The sequence below is a fragment of the Hypanus sabinus genome, unplaced genomic scaffold (genome assembly GCF_030144855.1).
Source record: "Hypanus sabinus isolate sHypSab1 unplaced genomic scaffold, sHypSab1.hap1 scaffold_517, whole genome shotgun sequence".
In the NCBI taxonomy this organism is placed as follows: domain Eukaryota; kingdom Metazoa; phylum Chordata; class Chondrichthyes; order Myliobatiformes; family Dasyatidae; genus Hypanus; species Hypanus sabinus.
Genome location: NW_026781380.1, coordinates 161,715 through 174,907, shown reverse-complemented (window position 1 = coordinate 174,907; position 13,193 = coordinate 161,715). Strand labels below are relative to the sequence as shown.

At 57.8% G+C, this 13,193-nt stretch overlaps 1 protein-coding gene across 3 annotated transcripts in view; it reads left to right on the top strand.

Annotated features, from left to right (window-relative positions):
* LOC132389252 (ribonuclease inhibitor-like) overlaps window positions 1-13,193 on the top strand; it is a 56,113-nt gene that overhangs the window by 29,919 nt on the left and 13,001 nt on the right. For all 3 annotated transcript variants that reach the window (XR_009510464.1, XM_059961750.1, XM_059961749.1), the window contains exons 7-10: window positions 557-643; window positions 814-987; window positions 2,092-2,262; window positions 4,097-4,267. Coding sequence is in view for 2 of the 3 variants with exons in the window: in XM_059961750.1 (XP_059817733.1) it covers window positions 557-643; window positions 814-987; window positions 2,092-2,262; window positions 4,097-4,267 (603 nt within the window). In the remaining variant the exon portion in view is untranslated. The remainder of the gene's footprint in view (window positions 1-556; window positions 644-813; window positions 988-2,091; window positions 2,263-4,096; window positions 4,268-13,193) is intronic.

Genomic DNA, 13,193 nt, shown 5'->3' with positions numbered 1-13,193 from the left:
TGGGGAGAGGGGGTATCGGGCTGATTGGATTGATCCCCTGAGAGTAGATATAAAGACCCAGATGGGAGTGTGAGAGAGAATAAGTGACGGGTACAGGGAAGTGGGGAGAGGGGGTATCGGGCTGATGGGATTGATCCCCTGAGAGTAGATATAATGACCCAGATGGGAGTATGAGAAAGAATAACTGACAGAGGTACAGGGAAGTGGGGAGAGGGGGTATCGGGCTGATGGGATTGATCCCCTGAGAGTAGATATAAACACCCAGATGGGAGTGTGAGAGAGAATAAGTGACAGAGGTACAGGGAAGTGGGGAGATGGGGTATCGGGCTGATGGGATTGCTCCCCTGAGAGTAGATATAAAGACCCAGATGGGAGTGTGAGAGAGAATAAGTGACAGGGGTACAGGGAAGTGGGGAGAGGGGGTATCGGGCTGGTGGGATTGATCCCCTGAGAGTAGATATAAACACCCAGATGGGAATGTGAGAGAGAAAACGTTACAGAGAGAGAAATTACTTCAGGGCCACTTTGGTAACAGTGTTTCTCGCTCTGTGTTTAGTGAGGAGTACAATAAACGTGGAGATTGGGGAATGAAACTGTTGTCTGAGGCTCTGAGGGACCCGGAGTGTAAAATACAGAAACTGGGGTAAGTCCCAGACTGATAGTCTGTTGATGTTTGTGTGCGTAAAGTTCCAATAATGCCCCAGTTCTGTTCTGATGAACCCCTGCATCACTGTTCAAACCGTTGATGGTGACCTGTGGAGACTGACACTGAATCTGTTTGTTTCTCTCTTCTGTTTCCTCTCCGTCCATCAGGTTGACAGCTGATCATTTCACATCTGAGTTTGAGCACTTCATCTCCGATCTCAGTACAAACCACTCACTGAGAGAGGTGGAGCTGGACCTGAGTTACAGTGAATTGGGAGATTGGGGAATTAAACTGTTGTCTGAGACTCTGAGAAAGCTGAAGTGTAAAATACAGAAACTGGGGTAAGTACCAGACTGTGGGGGATTGGGGATGATCATCACTCCATCGATCTCCAATTGACGATGCTGCTGCACAGCCTGATTAACAAGTTCTCACCTCGGACTCCATCAGGGCCACTCACCTCCCCCTCTGCAAGGGTCAGAGTGTTTTCAATGTAGTCTGTTCATCTCAGGTCACTGTGTGTGTCTGAGGTGGAATCAGCTCTTCTAACACACTACAGGGTCCATCTCTGTGAGATTAAAGTGGGGCTGCCTTTACCCAGTTCCCTGTGGGGACTCAGACACAACATGAAATTACTGACCAGCTGGACACCATCAGACCCACGGAGGAAGGTGTCACAGAACATGGACATGGTCAGATTGTGTGTTGATCATTTCTCACTGACGGATTTAAACTTGACCCAGTGTTTTGGTAACTTTACTTCCCCAACCTTTGACCTGGAGCTGGTTTAATTTATCACTGAACTGTAAACCTCTGTAACCTCAGCTCTCAGTGTGGGGTTGGAGAATATTCTTGCTGAGGTGAAACCGGTTTGGAGTGTGGGTGTTTCCCCGAGGAGGCATTGTGTCGGTGTGGTGACTGGGCTGGGATGTACAGTTAATGTACGTGGTGAGTGGAGTCCTCTCTGAGTTTGGTTCTGTGAGCACAGAACGTCTGGACAGACGCAGAGGCAGTTGTGTCGTCTGACACCCTGTCCAGAGGATGTCCTCTGGGACTAATGTGAGGAACACAGGGATGTGCCGGGTTTTTCTGTGGAGACGGGACAAGGGGAGGGTAAGCTGGGAGTGTGGAAGGTTACACTGCCTCCCTGTGATTCAGTATCGAGCACAAGGTCCAGAGTGGTGGTGTACTGTGGAGTGGGGTGGGATGTAGAGGGTGAACACAAATATACAATGTCCCCTGGGTTCTGCCATTTGTCCTGGGGAGATTTGAGTGTTTCCAGTTCGGAAGGTGCAGTGATGTTTATACTCACTGGTGTCTGATGCTGGAGATTGGTGTTATCAGTAATTGTGGGGTTAATGAACACTGAACATTACTGTGGGTACTGGTGAAAGTGGGATTAATAAACCCTGGGATTAAACTTCTCATCTCTCTCTGATCCACAGTTTAGATTCTGTAGGTCTCACAGCTGCTGGTGTTGTGGATCTCACCTCTGCTCTCAGTACAAACCGTTCACTGGCGGAGCTGGACCTGGGTTATAATGAACTGGGAGATTCAGGAGTGAAGCTGGTGTTTGAGGCTCTGAGGAACCCAGGGTGTAAAATACAGAAGCTTGAGTAAGTACCAGACCGTGAGACATTGGGAGAGGTCATTTATCTCCACAACCCGAACAGCAGGCTCTCAGCTTGCGCTCCATCGGGTCTACTCACAAGTTCAGCGTTAAAGTTTATTCTTCTGGTCAAATATATCCGTGGTGAAAATGTTGTGAAAATCAGCTTTTTGTAGCAACGGGACAGATCATTGTAAATGTACCAGACATTAATTACACAAACTTAAATAAACATTGATTATGGATAAATTACACAATAGAGAAAGACAATCATATCCGCATTTAGCAATGTGACTGAATCTAGTCTGAGATGCAATTAAGGTCTTTCAGGTCAGGTCAAGAGAAATGATGGCAGTGGAAGAAGCTGTTGTTGTGGGTCTTCAGGCTTCTGTACCTCCCGTCTGATGCCAGCGTTGAGAAGAGCGAATTACCCAGATGCTGTGGGTTCTTGGTGATGGATGTCACCGTTTGAGACCTAGAGGCTTAGAACAATACAGCACAGGAACAGGCTACTCAGCCCTCAATGTTGTGCCGAACCAGGTCAAAAACAAATCAAAATTCCTCCAAAGACTAATCCCTCCTTCTTACAAAATGTCCATATCCCTCCATCTTCCTTACTTCCATGTGCCTATCCAAACATGGCTCAAAAGCCTCTGATGCACATTGACATGGCTGATTGTAAACATCCGCGAGGCTGGGGCAAGTTGTACCCGCGATGCAACCTCTTGCGTTTCTGGGCGTTGAAGTTTCAGTCCAGGCTGTGAAGCAGCTGGTCAGAATGCTTTTCTATGTACATCTGTGGAGGTTTGTCACAGCTTACGATGAGACACCAATCTCCTTAATCTTCAAAGAGAGGCTAGCATGTGTTCTTCATCATTGCCTCTATGTTCTGCACCCATGAGAGACAATTTCCTGCTGCTCACCCTTTCCACCGCTCACCCCTCAGGGAGGACCGCTGTCAGTTTGCCTGACTTCCCCTTCCTAAAGTTCCTTGATCTTTCAGATGTTGACTGTGAGGTTCTCCTGATAACACCTCTGACCTTGTACACCACCCCATCACCACGTGTCAATCTGCCAACAACAGTTTGTCATCGGTGAATCTGCAGGCAGCTTTGGTGCTGTGCTCAGCCACAGAGCCAGTGGCGTAGAGAGAATAGAGCAGGGGGTGGAGCGCGCATTGTTCAGGTACGCTCAGTGTCGATGGTGAGTGAGGAGGATGAGGAAGTCAAGGATCCAGTTACAGTGCGAGGGACAGAGACTCACAAATTGGTGATAGAACAACAGGCTGACTTATATTTCCAGTTGCCTGGTTCATCCAGAACAGAGACGAGAGGATATCTGCTGTGGACCTGTTGGGGTGATAGGTAATTGAAGGAGGTCAGTTCCACACTGAATCAGGAGTTGATTTAAGACTTCTGGGAAGGTCGGCGTGTTTTCAACACAGCCTTTCTCGTCAGGTCACAGTGTGTGTCTGATATGGAACTGGCTCTTCTGACAGGCTGCAAGGGCTGTTTGTGTGTGTGTAAGGAGAGTGGCGGGGTGCCTTTATCCTTCTGAGAGAAACGGAGTCAATAGGACACTCTGATCTGCACTGCAAGGCTGAATATGTTGCAGACAGGGGAGTGTGATCTGTGATAGACAGAGTCTTCACAAAGGTACAGTATTTCCCACGTTGGTTCCGATGTGAACTGAGTGTTTCTGGGGATCATGCTGTGGTGATGTTTATATGCACTGCTGTCTGATGCTGGACTTTGGTGTTATCAGTAATTGTGGTGTTAATAAATTGAAAGTGGGATTAATAAACCCTGGGATTAAATTTCTCATCTCTCTCTGATCCACAGTCTGGAGTCTGTCGGTCTCACAGCTGCTGGAGTTGTGGATCTCACCTCTGCTCTCAGTACAAACCGCTCACTGACTGAGTTGGACCTACGTGATAATGAACTGGGAGATTCAGGAGTGAAACTGGTGTCTGAGGCTCTGAGGAACCCAGGGTGTAAAATACAGAATCTGTGGTAAGTACCAGACTGTGAGACATTGGGACAGATCTTCACTCCATCGATCTCCACAGCCCGAATAACAGGCCCTCACCTCGGGCTCCATCGGGTCCACTCTCAAGTTCAGTTTTAAAGTTTACTGTCCTGGGCAAATATAAGCAAGGTGTAAATGTTATGAAAATTAGTTTTTGCAGTAACAGTACAGAACATTACAAAGATGTCAGACATTAATTACACATATTTAAATTGACATTAATTGCACATAACTTACACAATGGAGAAAAACAAATAAAACCACAATTTGCAAGATGAGTGAATCTAGTCTGGGATGGAATTAGCGACTTGCAGATCTGTTCAAGAAGATGATGCAGTGGGAAGAAGCTGTTGTTAGATCTTGGGCTGTGGGTCTGCAGGCTCCTGTCCCTCCTCTCTGAGGGACTGTCCCAGATGTTGTGGGTTCCTGATGATACAACCAGTCAGAATGGTTCCCAGTGTCCATCTGTGGAATTTGCAATGGTCTGTGATGACATGCCGCTCAATGAGAAGAAGCTGTTGTGGATGTGGGCCTTCAGGCTCCTGTCCCTCCTCTCTGAGGGATTGGCCCAGATGTTGTGGGTTCCTGATGATACAACCAGTCACAATGCTTTCCAGTGTCCATCTGTGGAATTTGCAATGGTCTGTGATGACATGCTGCTCATTTTCTAAGAAATTGGCTCACTTCCTTCATGGTTGCTTCGATGTTCTGGGCCCAGCAGAGATGTCTGAGACGTTGTCACCCAGGAACTTGCTGTTACTCGCCCACCTCACCACTCGCCCCTCACTGAGGACTGGTGTAGTTTGGGTGATAGGTGAATTGCAGGGGGGTACAGATCCTTCTGAGGTATGCATGACCCATGAAATCTGAATTCTGCTGAGGGGCAGATCAGTGGAATTAAACTCTTGAGGTGCAGACACGGTCTCTAGGAAGCCATTTCACTGGCAATTCCAGACTAAACTGTGAGGGATGTTTGACCGTTGTGGCAGGGGTTGAATGCTGTAAGCTCCGACAGAGTTCAATCAAGTGACATGGGGGACAGCAGAGGTTTGCTCCAGATGAGCTCAATGCCTGCTCTGCTTGATTGGACCCGCAGAGCGCGGACAAACCGTCGTGCACCCCTACATCACCAGATGATCCTCTGGTCTCAGGATCTAAAGATGACGTGTGGGCTGCCTTCAGGAGGGCGAGTCCAAGGAAAGCATTCGGTCCGGATGGAGTATGTAACTGAGTAGGAAAGACCTGAGCTGACCAGCTGGCTGGAGTCTTCATGGAGATCTGCAACCTCTCGTTTCGCCAGTATGTGATACCCACTTCAAGCAGGCTTCAACCCTTACGGAGCCCAGGAAGGTCGCGGTAACCTGCCCCAGTGACTGTCTCCCAGTGGCACAGTTCTGAGAGGCTGGTGTCGGAGACCAGGAAGGTCGCGGTAACCTGCCCCAGTGACCGTCGCCCAGTGGCACGGTTCTGAGAGGCTGGTGTCGGAGCCCAGGAAGGTCGCGGTAACCTGCCCCAGTGACGGTCGCCCAGTGGCACAGTTCCGAGAGGCTGGTGTTGGAGCCCAGGAAGGTCGCGGTGACCTGCCCCAGTGACCGTCGCCCAGTGGCACGGTTCTGAGAGGTTGGTGTCGGAGTCCAGGAAGGTCGCGGTAACCTGCCCCAATGACCGTCGCCCAGTGGCACAGTTCCGAGAGGCTGGTGTCGGAGCCCAGGAAGGTCGCGGTAACCTGCCCCAGTGGCACAGTTCTGAGAGGCTGGTGTCGGAGCCCAGGAAGGTCGCGGTAACCTGCCCCAGTGACCGTCGCCCAGTGGCACAGTTCTGAGAGGCTGGTGTCGGAGCCCAGGAAGGTCGCGGTAACCTGCCCCAGTGACACAGTTCTGAGAGGCTGGTGTCGGAGCCCAGGAAGGTCGCGGTAACCTGCCCCAGTGACCGTCGCCCAGTGGCACAGTTCTGAGAGGCTGGTGTCGGAGCCCAGGAAGGTCGCGGTAACCTGCCCCAGTGGCACGGTTCTGAGAGGCTGGTGTCGGAGCCCAGGAAGGTCGCGGTAACCTGCCCCAGTGACCGTCGCCCAGTGGCACAGTTCTGAGAGGCTGGTGTCGGAGCCCAGGAAGGTCGCGGTAACCTGCCCCAGTGACCGTCGCCCAGTGGCACAGTTCTGAGAGGCTGGTGTCGGAGCCCAGGAAGGTCGCGGTAACCTGCCCCAGTGACCGTCGCCCAGTGGCACAGTTCTGAGAGGCTGGTGTCGGAGCCCAGGAAGGTCGCGGTAACCTGCCCCAGTGACCGTCGCCCAGTGGCACAGTTCTGAGAGGCTGGTGTCGGAGCCCAGGAAGGTCGCGGTGACCTGCCCCAGTGACCGTCGCCCAGTGGCACAGTTCTGAGAGGCTGGTGTCGGAGCCCAGGAAGGTCGCGGTGACCTGCCCCAGTGACCGTCGCCCAGTGGCACAGTTCTGAGAGGCTGGTGTCGGAGCCCAGGAAGGTCGCGGTGACCTGCCCTAGTGACCGTCGCCCAGTGGCACAGTTCTGAGAGGCTGGTGTCGGAGCCCAGGAAGGTCGCGGTAACCTGCCCCAGTGACCGTCGCCCAGTGGCGCGGTTCTGAGAGGCTGGTGTCGGAGCCCAGGAAGGTCGCGGTAACCTGCCCCAGTGACCGTCGCCCAGTGGCACAGTTCCGAGAGGCTGGTGTCGGAGCCCAGGAAGGTCGCGGTAACCTGCCCCAGAGACCGTCGCCCAGTGGCGCGGTTCTGAGAGGCTGGTGTCGGAGCCCAGGAAGGTCGCGGTGACCTGCCCCAGTGACCGTCGCCCAGTGGCACAGTTCTGAGAGGCTGGTGTCGGAGCCCAGGAAGGTCGCGGTAACCTGCCCCAGTGACTGTCGCCCGGTGGCACAGTTCTGAGAGGCTGGTGTCGGAGCCCAGGAAGGTCGCGGTAACCTGCCCCAGTGACCGTCGCCCAGTGGCACAGTTCTAAGAGGCTGGTGTCGGAGCCCAGGAAGGTCGCGGTAACCTGCCCCAGTGACCGTCGCCCAGTGACACAGTTCTGAGAGGCTGGTGTCGGAGCCCAGGAAGGTCGCGGTAACCTGCCCCAGTGACCGTCGCCCAGTGGCACAGTTCTGAGAGGCTGGTGTCGGAGCCCAGGAAGGTCGCGGTAACCTGCCCCAGTGACCGTCGCCCAGTGGCACAGTTCTGAGAGGCTGGTGTCAGAGCCCAGGAAGGTCGCGGTAACCTGCCCCAGTGGCGCGGTTCTGAGAGGCTGGTGTCGGAGCCCAGGAAGGTCGCGGTAACCTGCCCCAGTGACTGTCGCCCAGTGGCACAGTTCTGAGAGGCTGGTGTCGGAGCCCAGGAAGGTCGCGGTAACCTGCCCCAGTGACCGTCGCCCAGTGACACAGTTCTGAGAGGCTGGTGTCGGAGCCCAGGAAGGTCGCGGTAACCTGCCCCAGTGACCGTCGCCCAGTGGCACAGTTCTGAGAGGCTGGTGTCGGAGCCCAGGAAGGTCGCGGTAACCTGCCCCAGTGACACAGTTCCGAGAGGCTGGTGTCGGAGCCCAGGAAGGTCGCGGTAACCTGCCCCAGTGACCGTCGCCCAGTGACACAGTTCTGAGAGGCTGGTGTCGGAGCCCAGGAAGGTCGCGGTAACCTGCCCCAGTGACCGTCGCCCAGTGGCACGGTTCTGAGAGGCTGGTGTCGGAGCCCAGGAAGGTCGCGGTAACCTGCCTCAGTGACCGTCGCCCAGTGGCACAGTTCTGAGAGGCTGGTGTCGGAGCCCAGGAAGGTCGTGGTAACCTGCCCCAGTGACTGTCGCCCAGTGGCACAGTTCTGAGAGGCTGGTGTCGGAGCCCAGGAAGGTCGCGGTAACCTGCCCCAGTGACCGTCGCCCAGTGGCACAGTTCTGAGAGGCTGGTGTCGGAGCCCAGGAAGGTCGCGGTGACCTGCCCCAGTGGCACGGTTCTGAGAGGCTGGTGTCGGAGCCCAGGAAGGTCGCGGTAACCTGCCCCAGTGACCGTCGCCCACTGGCACAGTTCTGAGAGGCTGGTGTCGGAGCCCAGGAAGGTCGCGGTAACCTGCCCCAGTGACCGTCGCCCAGTGGCACAGTTCTGAGAGGCTGGTGTCGGAGCCCAGGAAGGTCGCGGTAACCTGCCCCAGTGACCGTCGCCCAGTGGCACAGTTCTGAGAGGCTGGTGTCGGAGCCCAGGAAGGTCGCGGTAACCTGCCCCAGTGGCACAGTTCTGAGAGGCTGGTTTCGGAGCCCAGGAAGGTCGCGGTAACCTGCCCCAGTGACTGTCGCCCAGTGGCACAGTTCTGAGAGGCTGGTGTCGGAGCCCAGGAAGGTCGCGGTGACCTGCCCCAGTGACCGTCGCCCGGTGGCACAGTTCTGAGAGGCTGGTGTCGGAGCCCAGGAAGGTCGCAGTAACCTGCCCCAGTGGCACAGTTCTGAGAGGCTGGTGTCGGAGCCCAGGAAGGTCGCGGTAACCTGCCCCAGTGACCGTCGCCCAGTGGCACAGTTCTGAGAGGCTGGTGTCGGAGCCCAGGAAGGTCGCGGTGACCTGCCACAGTGACCGTCGCCCAGTGACACAGTTCTGAGAGGCTGGTGTCGGAGCCCAGGAAGGTCGCGGTAACCTGCCCCAGTGACCGTCTCCCAGTGGCACGGTTCTGAGAGGCTGGTGTCGGAGCCCAGGAAGGTCGCGGTAACCTGCCCCAGTGGCACAGTTCTGAGAGGCTGGTGTCGGAGCCCAGGAAGGTCGCGGTAACCTGCCCCAGTGACCGTCGCCCAGTGGCACAGTTCTGAGAGGCTGGTGTCGGAGCCCAGGAAGGTCGCGGTAACCTGCCCCAGTGACTGTCGCCCAGTGGCACAGTTCTGAGAGGCTGGTGTCGGAGCCCAGGAAGGTCGCGGTAACCTGCCCCAGTGACACAGTTCTGAGAGGCTGGTGTCGGAGCCCAGGAAGGTCGCGGTAACCTGCCCCAGTGACACAGTTCTGAGAGGCTGGTGTCGGAGCCCAGGAAGGTCGCGGTAACCTGCCCCGGTGGCACGGTTCTGAGAGGCTGGTGTCGGAGCCCAGGAAGGTCGCGGTAACCTGCCCCAGTGACCGTCGCCCAGTGGCGCGGTTCTGAGAGGCTGGTGTCGGAGCCCAGGAAGGTCGCGGTAACCTGCCCCAGTGACCGTCGCCCAGTGGCGCGGTTCTGAGAGGCTGGTGTCGGAGCCCAGGAAGGTCGCGGTAACCTGCCCCAGTGACCGTCGCCCAGTGGCGCGGTTCTGAGAGGCTGGTGTCGGAGCCCAGGAAGGTCGCGGTAACCTGCCCCAGTGACCGTCGCCCAGTGGCGCGGTTCTGAGAGGCTGGTGTCGGAGCCCAGGAAGGTCGCGGTGACCTGCCCCAGTGACCGTCGCCCAGTGGCACAGTTCTGAGAGGCTGGTGTCGGAGCCCAGGAAGGTCGCGGTAACCTGCCCCAGTGACTGTCGCCCGGTGGCACAGTTCTGAGAGGCTGGTGTCGGAGCCCAGGAAGGTCGCGGTGACCTGCCCCAGTGACCGTCGCCCGGTGACACAGTTCTGAGAGGCTGGTGTCGGAGCCCAGGAAGGTCGCGGTAACCTGCCCCAGTGACCGTCGCCCAGTGGCACAGTTCTAAGAGGCTGGTGTCGGAGCCCAGGAAGGTCGCGGTAACCTGCCCCAGTGACCGTCGCCCAGTGACACAGTTCTGAGAGGCTGGTGTCGGAGCCCAGGAAGGTCGCGGTAACCTGCCCCAGTGACCGTCGCCCAGTGGCACAGTTCTGAGAGGCTGGTGTCGGAGCCCAGGAAGGTCGCGGTAACCTGTCCCAGTGACCGTCGCCCAGTGACACAGTTCTGAAAGGCTGGTGTCAGAGCCCAGGAAGGTCGCGGTAACCTGCCCCAGTGGCGCGGTTCTGAGAGGCTGGTGTCGGAGCCCAGGAAGGTCGCGGTAACCTGCCCCAGTGACTGTCGCCCAGTGGCACAGTTCTGAGAGGCTGGTGTCGGAGCCCAGGAAGGTCGCGGTAACCTGCCCCAGTGACCGTCGCCCAGTGACACAGTTCTGAGAGGCTGCTGTCGGAGCCCAGGAAGGTCGCGGTAACCTGCCCCAGTGACCGTCGCCCAGTGGCACAGTTCTGAGAGGCTGGTGTCGGAGCCCAGGAAGGTCGCGGTAACCTGCCCCAGTGACACAGTTCCGAGAGGCTGGTGTCGGAGCCCAGGAAGGTCGCGGTAACCTGCCCCAGTGACCGTCGCCCAGTGACACAGTTCTGAGAGGCTGGTGTCGGAGCCCAGGAAGGTCGCGGTAACCTGCCCCAGTGACCGTCGCCCAGTGGCACGGTTCTGAGAGGCTGGTGTCGGAGCCCAGGAAGGTCGCGGTAACCTGCCCCAGTGACCGTCGCCCAGTGGCACGGTTCTGAGAGGCTGGTGTCGGAGCCCAGGAAGGTCGTGGTAACCTGCCCCAGTGACTGTCGCCCAGTGGCACAGTTCTGAGAGGCTGGTGTCGGAGCCCAGGAAGGTCGCGGTAACCTGCCCCAGTGACCGTCGCCCAGTGGCACAGTTCTGAGAGGCTGGTGTCGGAGCCCAGGAAGGTCGCGGTGACCTGCCCCAGTGGCACGGTTCTGAGAGGCTGGTGTCGGAGCCCAGGAAGGTCGCGGTAACCTGCCCCAGTGACCGTCGCCCACTGGCACAGTTCTGAGAGGCTGGTGTTGGAGCCCAGGAAGGTCGCGGTAACCTGCCCCAGTGACCGTCGCCCAGTGGCACAGTTCTGAGAGGCTGGTGTCGGAGCCCAGGAAGGTCGCGGTAACCTGCCCCAGTGACCGTCGCCCAGTGGCACAGTTCTGAGAGGCTGGTGTCGGAGCCCAGGAAGGTCGCGGTAACCTGCCCCAGTGGCACAGTTCTGAGAGGCTGGTGTCGGAGCCCAGGAAGGTCGCGGTAACCTGCCCCAGTGACTGTCGCCCAGTGGCACAGTTCTGAGAGGCTGGTGTCGGAGCCCAGGAAGGTCGCGGTGACCTGCCCCAGTGACCGTCGCCCGGTGGCACAGTTCTGAGAGGCTGTTGTCGGAGCCCAGGAAGGTCGCGGTAACCTGCCCCAGTGGCACAGTTCTGAGAGGCTGGTGTCGGAGCCCAGGAAGGTCGCGGTAACCTGCCCCAGTGACCGTCGCCCAGTGGCACAGTTCTGAGAGGCTGGTGTCGGAGCCCAGGAAGGTCGCGGTAACCTGCCCCAGTGACCGTCGCCCAGTGACACAGTTCTGAGAGGCTGGTGTCGGAGCCCAGGAAGGTCGCGGTAACCTGCCCCAGTGGCACAGTTCTGAGAGGCTGGTGTCGGAGCCCAGGAAGGTCGCGGTAACCTGCCCCAGTGACCGTCGCCCAGTGGCACAGTTCTGAGAGGCTGGTGTCGGAGCCCAGGAAGGTCGCGGTAACCTGCCTCAGTGACTGTCGCCCAGTGGCACAGTTCTGAGAGGCTGGTGTCGGAGCCCAGGAAGGTCGCGGTAACCTGCCCCAGTGACACAGTTCTGAGAGGCTGGTGTCGGAGCCCAGGAAGGTCGCGGTAACCTGCCCCAGTGACCGTCGCCCAGTGGCACAGTTCTGAGAGGCTGGTGTCGGAGCCCAGGAAGGTCGCGGTAACCTGCCCCAGTGGCACAGTTCTGAGAGGCTGGTGTCGGAGCCCAGGAAGGTCGCGGTAACCTGCCCCAGTGACCGTCGCCCAGTGGCACAGTTCTGAGAGGCTGGTGTCGGAGCCCAGGAAGGTCGCGGTAACCTGCCCCAGTGACTGTCGCCCAGTGGCACAGTTCTGAGAGGCTGGTGTCGGAGCCCAGGAAGGTCGCGGTAACCTGCCCCAGTGACACAGTTCTGAGAGGCTGGTGTCGGAGCCCAGGAAGGTCGCGGTAACCTGCCCCAGTGGCACAGTTCTGAGAGGCTGGTGTCGGAGCCCAGGAAGGTCGCGGTAACCTGCCCCAGTGACCGTCGCCCGGTGACACAGTTCTGAGAGGCTGGTGTCGGAGCCCAGGAAGGTCGCGGTAACCTGCCCCAGTGACACAGTTCTGAGAGGCTGGTGTCGGAGCCCAGGAAGGTCGCGGTAACCTGCCCCAGTGACACAGTTCTGAGAGGCTGGTGTCGGAGCCCATGAAGGTCGCGGTAACCTGCCCCAGTGACCGTCGCCCAGTGGCACAGTTCTGAGAGGCTGGTGTCGGAGCCCAGGAAGGTCGCGGTAACCTGCCCCAGTGGCGCGGTTCTGAGAGGCTGGTGTCGGAGCCCAGGAAGGTCGCGTTAACCTGCCCCAGTGACTGTCGCCCAGTGGCACAGTTCTGAGAGGCTGGTGTCGGAGCCCAGGAAGGTCGCGGTAACCTGCCCCAGTGACTGTCGCCCAGTGGCACAGTTCTGAGAGGCTGGTGTCGGAGCCCAGGAAGGTCGCGGTAACCTGCCCCAGTGACACAGTTCTGAGAGGCTGGTGTCGGAGCCCAGGAAGGTCGCGGTAACCTGCCCCAGTGACCGTCGCCCAGTGACACAGTTCTGAGAGGCTGGTGTCGGAGCCCAGGAAGGTCGCGGTAACCTGCCCCAGTGACCGTCGCCCGGTGACACAGTTCTGAGAGGCTGGTGTCGGAGCCCAGGAAGGTCGCGGTAACCTGCCCCAGTGACCGTCGCCCAGTGGCACAGTTCTGAGAGGCTGGTGTCGGAGCCCAGGAAGGTCGCGGTAACCTGCCCCAGTGACCGTCGCCCAGTGGCACAGTTCTGAGAGGCTGGTGTCGAAGCATCTCAGCTCCTCTCTGAGGGGCAGCTGGGATCTACTCCAGTTTGCCTCCCGGAGCCACAGCTCGACATCAGACGCCATCTTACCCATTCAACCCCGGAGTAGCTGGACTGCAAAGGTGCGTCCATCGGGATGTCGTTTATCGATTGCAGCTCGGCATTTAGTACCAGGACCCCCTCAAAGCTAATCGCCAAAT